Genomic DNA, 8,586 nt, shown 5'->3' with positions numbered 1-8,586 from the left:
AAAAGAGGGTGTCTTGTCCTGCTCCTGAAATCTGCTCCTGCATTCATCAGCAACAGAGCATTGGTGTAGGTGCACGTCTTGACATCAATGTGTGCGCAATTACAATTTCTGAAAATGTTATATAACATAAAAATACAGTTGACAAGTTGGCTATGGTGTAATGGAGTTTTGACACTCTTATGTAGGTGTCATATCTAGCCACAAAATAATGCTATATATGTCACAACTGGTCTGAATATGTGTAATGACAGTGTTATGTCCATATTATGACAAGTTATGTCAGCTGTTATGACATGGTTATGACGCTAGGTGTCAGGTAAAGTGTTACCCAGCAGGGTAATGGGCTTTGTATTGCCAGAGGAGGTATATGGGTGATAGTTTGACTGATTTGTTTCCTCTACCGATAACATTTTCCCGATCATGGTGCCACTCACTTAATGACTTCCCACACCTTCATTTGTCTCTTAAATGAGTTTCAATTGATTATTTTAGTACATATTTGGGGGCTTACTAGGCTGGGACTCTAGTTGTAAAACTAGGGGAAACACTTCTCAATGTTGTGACAGTCACGCTGGGCTCTGATTAACGTTGCTGATCTGACCCTCCATTACCCTTTCATTATCCCTCGTTCTCCTTCCCTTTGTACAGTACCCCCCCCCCACCCCATCCCCCGTTTTCCCTCATCCCCCTTCGACCTCACGCTACAACACTGTGGGGGGCCTCCCAGTATGTCCCGTCTGTGCCCCCCTCCACCTTCCAACCCACTCAGTGCCCCCCCTCCTCTTGGCCAGGTTAGGGTATCTATCCCGGGGGAGTTGGCAGTCGAGCAGCCTTTACAAGCCTAATCAAGTAAATATTGAGGGGATTTGTGATGTGGCCCAGGCTCGGGTAATTCCATTGTGTCGCTGGGTTAGAGGGCTGTATTTGGTGGTGATTGGAGGTTGTGGTGGTAAACCTTGATTGAGTTAATGATGGGGTAGGGAGGGAAGGCTCTGTGGTTACACTGGGTAACTGGTTAGGGTAAAGCTGTGGGAGTCGTGAGTGTTTAAACGAGGAGCTCAGAGAGAGAGAGAGAACCAAGCCTAGCAAGAACCAAGCCTTTTAAGGTAAAACAAACAAACAGCCATTTTGGATTGTAGGATTACAGGTTTCAGGGTGGAACACAATGTGGTCGATTTAAGGCTAATGAATGTTTCTACTGGGTTTATTTCAGTTGGATTGTTTCGGTTTGATTTTAACAATTGAGAAAACTTGCAACCAAAATCTTCAAGTCAAATTGTAGGGTTTTTAGGACTGCTGTTTTAGGACACCATTTATACAATGTCAAAACCAAAGTCAGTCAGCTAAATGGAAACAAGATTACACTCTCCTGGAGGCAGCTGGCAAAGAGCAGGAGAGCGGAAGGGGAGAGAGAGACATAAGGATAGTGGGAGGAAGAGAAGAAGAGGTGGTAAATCAGTGATAAATTAGAGCGATGGAGAAACTCAAGGGGCAGAGTGATAGAGGGAGTAAGAGGACATTGAGAATGAAAAATAAAGAGATTACTAAGCGAGAGAGAGTCTCATGAGAGCTCTGTGTGTGTGTGTGTGTGTGTGTGTGTGTGTGTGTGTGTGTGTGTGTGTGTGTGTGTGTGTGTGTGTGTGTGTGTGTGTGTGTGTGTGTGTGTGTGTGTGTGTGTGTGTGTGTGTGTGTGTGTGTGTGTGTGTGTGTGTGTGTGTGTGTGTTGGAATGACATGTCGGTACTGCATCTGCTTCTTGTGCGGCTCAGCTGGATCGCCATGGCAACCAGCCACCCTCCTTACCATCTCCTTAAATGTGCTCTCTTTCTCTCTCTCTTCGCTATATAAACTACCTCTTTGTACCAACATACAGTACCTTAGAGGGGGAGAGCGTATTCAAGTCCCCTTGAAAATGGCGTATCAGTAGTCCAGTCACACCTTCTCCTGCTAGAGAATGCCCCCTGGCACGGAGCCAACGCCCCTCGGTTGGCACTTTCGGCACTGGCACAAAGGGGGCAGGATGCAGGAAGCGGCACTGAAAGGAACCGAGCCCCCCATCACCCACTTACTGGGCTGAATTGAAACTGTGAACCTGAAAGACCATACTCACACCTCCATTCATTCTACACATTTACATTCATCTGTGTGAGTCTGTAGGTCTCTTGGCCTGTGTTTGGGGAACAGGGGAAGGGAGAGCTGCATTTATGTTGCTCTTCACATTCAAATTCTTCCAAGTGAATTTGTGTCCTTCCGTAAGTGGTGATTTCCCTCTAAAATCCACATGCAGACATTTGAGGAGTGAGTGTGAACCTTTGCATTCTCGTACCTATTTTAGCCTGTATGGGCTCTTCTCAGTGAGTGAGTTTCATTCACATTCACATGCTTTCCCGAGTTCCAACTACTTCACACATTCAGTCTCTTTAAACAGCCTGTTTTATTCTCAGTGATCACACTTCTACTACTAGAAAAAAAGGTTTCAAAATAGTTCTTTGGTTGTTCCCATAGGAGAACCCTTTTAGGTTCCATGTAAAAATCTGTGTAAAGGGTTCTACATAGAACCCAAAAGGGTTCAACCTGGAACCGAAATGATTTCTTCAAAGGGTTCTCCTATGGGAACAACCAAAGAATCCTTTTAGGTTCTAGATATTAGCAGAAATATACATAGTATCTGGTTACTATGAGACCAGTCATTACCATTTCCTCTTGTTAACTAGTGTGATCGACCCAGTTTATAGTCTTATTTCTTATTCTACATGCAGTACCATTCATTCTCGTAGTGGTTTCAAGCATTTGATTAGTAAGGTTCCAGTCTTGTTCCAGTCAGCAGACGAAGCCATCTGCCTCTGTCATTTTTGTCCTGGAGCAAAAAGAGTCTAGGGCTCAGATGGCGGCAAGTGTGTGTGTGTGTGTGTGTGTGTGTGTGTGTGTGTGTGTGTGTGTGTGTGTGTGTGTGTGTGTGTGTGTGTGTGTGTGTGTGTGTGTGTGTGTGTGTGTGTGTGTGTGTGTGTGTGTGTGTGTGTGTGTGTGTGTGTGTGTGTGTGTGTGGAAAACAGCCTCTGGTTTTCAGTTTTTTTCTATTTTTTGTTCAGACAGAATGATCACATTATCCCTTCAAATAGAGCCATGTTGAAAGCCTGCTGGTGACACTTCAGTCTGTTTTAGACCAGGAGTTGAAATTTCACTTCCATAAATGATAAACACTGGGGCAGTGTATGTGGGATGTTGAATAGCATTTTTTAGCCCCCACACTCAGGGCTGGATTCCATCCGTATCGCAGAAGTATCGTGGAAGATCCGCGTTCTAGCTCGATTTAAATTGAGATTGTCCACGATACTTCCGCGATACAGATGGAATCCAGCCCTGAAAGCTTCCAGACTCACATAATGAAGCACTTGGGATAATTATAAACAGAAATTCTTGATTTTCTTAAACCTAGCAATCTGGATTGAAATTTGTGCCAACCATTCAAGCTTGAACTATGAATTACACAGTGGTATTGGCCTCACCCTAATCTAAATCATTTAGAGCCTGCACACGCACGCACACACAGACAGAGATACACACAGACAGAGATACACACACACACACACACACAATTTTGTTAAAGTGTTATGTTTGGTGAATAAACCCTTTTCCATTTCTCACCCACCCTTCTTTTCTCTCCATCCTTAATTTGTTTCCCTTTGCCCTCCTCTCATGGCCTTTCTCCACTCTTCCCTTATCTGGCCATTTCATCTGTCACCCATCTGTATTCCCCTGGCTGCTCTTCCGCTCTCCTCTCCGGATTCCATTCCACACGCCTCATTGTTTCCACTACTACTACTTCCCCTCTTCATCTTGGTTCTCTTTTTCTCTCCTCTCCTTTTTGCTCCCCTCTCTCTCTCCATCCCTCCTTCTCCATGCAGGTGTAACGTCCAGGACTACATCTGGCACAAGGGTTCCCGCTGTGAGTCGGTGGTGACAGAGTTCCAGGTGCTGTGTCTGACCATCGGGGCGTCGGCCCTCATGGTGCTGCTGCTCTTCATGATCACCGTCTGCTTCGCCAAGAAGCTCCACGTGCTCAAGACCGAGAACAGCAAGCTGCGCAAACGCAGGTAAACTTACGGCGGGGGCCTGGGGAAACCTGCACAAATATAGGGGAGTCTATGGACCAGATGAAACCAGTTAGCACAAAGGTGTAAGAAAACCAGGAAAAACCAGGCAGTGAAATCAGAGATCATAGAACCCATGGGAAACTGGCTGCGCAAACGCAGGTGAGCCAATGGACTAGAAAAACCAGGCAGCAGGTAGACAGGTTTTTGACCTCTTGTAATTCTCACAGCATATGTATGTGAAATAAGCATTTCTAGCACTATTGAAAATGAACATATTTAGTATTCGACTGGAGTTTTACATGACTATTGGACATGTGTGGACCTGTGAATTACAACGACATTACAACTACTTCCATTGAAACAAAGCTCTGTTCAGGGGGAAACCCGGGGGCTGGTGGAGAGAGTAGTGGCAGGGGGGGGGACAAAGGATCAGGACAAGAGGACAGGAGATGGAGGAGGAGGAAGAGAGCTGAAGCTAGAGATACCTGAGAAGGTTGTGGATAACTTTAGGAGAGAGAAGAGGCTGAGAGAGGGAAGTGAGGGTGGCTGGACTGGAAAGAGGAGGATGGGGGGGGGTGGCAAAGAGAAGAGGCGATAGATAGGATACACAGAGGGGAGAATTGGATGGATCAGATAAAGGGGGGGAGGATATTAAATGAGCGAAGGAGACAATGAAGGAATGCGGAGGAGGAGGAGGAGGAGGGGGGGAGGAAAACACGATGACAAGATAGATGAGAGAGGAAACACAAAAAGAGAGAAGAGATAAAGCAGAGAGAGAGAGAGAAAAGGGAGGGATTGAGTTTGCATTGAGAGAGAACGGGATGAGGATAGCTAGAACGAGTGCTGTATGAGATGCGGCTGTGCCTTCGCCTGTCGTTTTGCCTAGCAACAGTGAAGTCACGTAGGAGGGTGGATGAATGTGGATGCTTCCATCAGCAATGCACATTTCTTAGCTGAGGATGATGATGTTAGCATTATGATGATGATGAAGAAGAAAAGTGGAGCAGTCAGTGCGGGGGATAGCGTGCTGATGGCTAGCGCGCGGTGCTAGCTGAAAATAGTGATGTCATTGCTGCTCTGGTTCCAGCTGAAAGTAGGGCAGTCTGATCAGGAGTGTATGAGAGGGGGGGGGGGGGACAAGGCAGGGGAGGCGAAGTTGACCTACATACAGCTGTGCGACCTGAGGGGTGTGTGTGTGAGGAGCGGGGGGTGGGGATGGACAGCATGCAGCGTAGGAGAGACACCACAGCCTCATCAAGTGGTTAGCCAAAAATCAAAGAGGAGGAAGGAGAAACAGAAGAGTAGAAGAGAGCAGAATGAAACAGGAAAACGGAGGGGCGGGAAGAGTGAAGGAGAGAGAGTGGAAATGTGTAGAGGATGGTGAGCAGAGGGAGGGCAGGAATAGGAAAGAGCTTTTACCAAGAGAAAAACTCAGTTGTTGTTGGAAGGACATGTTGTTGGAGGGAGAGAGAGTGTGTGTGCATGTGCGCGCGTGTATAGGACACTGCTGATGAGGCTCATGTATACATGAGACGCCCACCGCTCTCTCCCTCCATCTGCTGCAGATAATTGCAGTGGGCTGCACAGTGTCTGTGCCGCAGTCAAGATGGGGTCTGCTTCCCTGTCAGAGAGAGAGAGGCAGAGAAAAAGATGGAGTGAGAGAGAGATGGAGGGAGGGAGATGGAGGGAGAGAGATGGAGGGAGGGAGAGGCTGGGGGAGAGAGATGGAGGGAGGGAGATGGAGGGAGAGAGATGGAGGGAGGGAGAGGCTGGGGGAGAGAGATGGAGGGAGGGAGAGGCTGGGGGAAGGGGGAGAAAGAGAGGGGTCATGAATGGGAGGAAGGAAAAAATAGTAGGGATTGAGGGAGGGAAAGAGAGAGGGGTGACAAGAGTGGCAGAGGACAGAGAGAGAGAGAGAGATGCAGGTAACGTTATCTTTGCAGAGAGGAGAGTGTGTGTTCTGGCTGAAGTGGCAGATTTAAACTTACATATCCTGGTTTTAGTCCCTTTTCCCCTGTACCACGGCGTAGAAACCACACATCTCTCTCTCTCTCTCTCTCTCTCTCTCTCTCTCTCTCTCTCTCTCTCTCTCTCTCTCAATTATGGACATAAATAACACACATACAATCAGTATCCAAGCCCTGCAGTATCCTCCTTTCAATTCAATTCAATTTGCTTTAATGGCATGACTTAACAATGCATATGTTGCCGAAGCTTACTTTGGAGATTTACAAGACTAACATAATTAAAATAATTTGAATCAATATTGTCAACTGCTTTCTGTCTCCCTATTTATTTATTTCTCTACTGCATCTCTCCAGCACACCCTCCCTCCTCATTACTTGAGCTTTGATTGGCCTGTCATATGAAATGTAAATGTTGGAGTGGCATCTCAATCAGACAGTAGTAGGAAGTGCTGGGGCTGTACTGATGGGTCTAGTTCAGAAGATGTTTAACTATGGATATGATGAGGAGAGGGAGAGAAGGAGGTCGAGAAGAGACAGAGAAACTGAGAAACTCTTTCCAGCCAGCAGATGTTTCTGGAATAAAACAACATGACAAATGACTGTTTGGGAAGTCTGTTTTGGATATCAAGTTTCCCCAAGTGTTTAATTGGTTACACAAAGTGAATCACAGTGCTTCAATGGTAGGTCAATGGTGAGTCATTGTTGTGTTTGGAAAGTAACTTTCATTTTTGTTTTCAGTTGCAAAACAGTGTACCCCATTGAATGCAACCCAGGATTGGGTGTCAAAGTGGCCACAGCTGTAGTCAAGTTTTGATTCACAGCTGATTTGTTGCATCACAGAGGGTATCTGTCTGTCTGTCATCTGCAAACTGAAGTCTTACACTTGCACTATACTGTAACTAACGCTGCTCTCTCTTGCTTTTTCTCTCCCTCCTTCCTCCTCTCTCTACCTCCTTTATCCCATGTTTTCACATACTTTCCCCTCATCCTTGAATCCTGATTTTGCCCTCCCTATTCTCTCTTCATCTCTCTTTTTCTCTTCTCTCCACCTCTCACTGCATCCCCCTTTTTCCATTCCCCCCCCCATCGACACTCTCCTTTTCCTCCACAATGTGACCCCTCCTACTTTCCTCCTCATTTCATCCTCTTTTACCTGTTCTCCCTCCTCCCTTCCTCTCATCTCTGGTTCCTTCCCTGTCCTCCCTTCCTCTCGTCTCTGGTCCCCTCCCTGTCCTCCCTTCCTCTCGTCTCTGGTCCCCTCCCTGTCCTCCCTTCCTCTTGTCTCTGGTCCCCTCCCTGTCCTCCCTTCCTCTCGTCTCTGGTCCCCTCCCTGTCCTCCCTTCCTCTCGTCTTTGGTCCCCTCCCTGTCCTCCCTTCCTCTCGTCTCTGGTCCCCTCCCTGTCCTCCCTTCCTCTCGTCTCTGGTCCCCTCCCTGTCCTCCCTTCCTCTGGTCCCCTCCATGTCCTCCCTTCCTCTGGTCCCCTCCCTGTCCTCCCTTCCTCTCGTCTCTGGTCCCCTCCCTGTCCTCCCATCCTCTCGTCTCTGGTCCCCTCCCTGTCCTCCCTTCCTCTCGTCTCTGGTCCCCTCCATGTCCTCCCTTCCTCTGGTCCCCTCCCTGTCCTCCCTTCCTCTCGTCTCTGGTCCCCTCCCTGTCCTCCCTTCCTCTTGTCTCTGGTCCCCTCTCTGTCCCCCCTTCCTCTTGTCTCTGGTCCCCTCCCTGTCCTCCCTTCCTCTGGTCCCCTCCATGTCCTCCCTTCCTCTGGTCCCCTCCATGTCCTCCCTTCCTCTGGTCCCCTCCATGTCCTCCCTTCCTCTGGTCCCCTCCCTGTCCTCCCTTCCTCTTGTTTCTGGTCCCCTCCCTGTCCTACCTTCCTCTCGTCTCTGGTCCCCTCCCTGTCCTACCTTACTCTTGTCTGTGGTCCCCTCCCGGTCTCCCCTTCCTCTTGTCTCTGGTCCCCTCCCTGTCCTACCTTCCTCTGGTCCCCTCCCTGTCCTACCTTCCTCTGGTCCCCTCCCTGTCCTACCTTCCTCTGGTCCCCTCCCTGTCCTACCTTCCTCTGGTCCCCTCCCTGTCCTCCCTTCCTCTTGTTTCTGGTCCCCTCCCTGTCCTACCTTCCTCTCGTCTCTGGTCTCCTCCATGTCCTCCCTTCCTCTGGTCCCCTCCCTGTCCTCCCTTCCTCTTGTTTCTGGTCCCCTCCCTGTCCTACCTTCCTCTTGTTTCTGGTCCCCTCCCTGTCCTACCTTCCTCTCGTCTCTGGTCTCCTCCATGTCCTCCCTTCCTCTGGTCCCCTCCCTGTCCTCCCTTCCTCTTGTTTCTGGTCCCCTCCCTGTCCTACCTTCCTCTCGTCTCTGGTCCCCTCCCTGTCCTCCCTTCCTCTTGTTTCTGGTCCCCTCCCTGTCCTACCTTCCTCTCGTCTCTGGTCCCCTCCATGTCCTCCCTTCCTCTGGTCCCCTCCCTGTCCTCCCTTCCTCTTGTTTCTGGTCCCCTCCCTGTCCTCCCTTCCTCTCGTCTCTGGTCCCCTCCCT

The 8,586-nt window shown here is 48.9% G+C and overlaps 1 protein-coding gene across 8 annotated transcripts in view; it reads left to right on the top strand.

Annotated features, from left to right (window-relative positions):
* LOC123997769 (chondroitin sulfate proteoglycan 5-like) overlaps nt 1–8,586 on the top strand; it is a 38,694-nt gene that overhangs the window by 23,834 nt on the left and 6,274 nt on the right. For all 8 annotated transcript variants that reach the window (XM_046302309.1, XM_046302310.1, XM_046302308.1 and 5 more), the window contains exon 3: nt 3,905–4,093. In XM_046302309.1, the coding sequence (XP_046158265.1) occupies nt 3,905–4,093 (189 nt within the window). The remainder of the gene's footprint in view (nt 1–3,904; nt 4,094–8,586) is intronic.

This window comes from Oncorhynchus gorbuscha, linkage group LG15, assembly GCF_021184085.1.
Source record: "Oncorhynchus gorbuscha isolate QuinsamMale2020 ecotype Even-year linkage group LG15, OgorEven_v1.0, whole genome shotgun sequence".
NCBI lineage: Eukaryota > Metazoa > Chordata > Actinopteri > Salmoniformes > Salmonidae > Oncorhynchus > Oncorhynchus gorbuscha.
The sequence above is the reverse complement of the archived record's forward strand: the minus strand, read 5'-3'. Positions and strand labels throughout refer to the sequence as shown.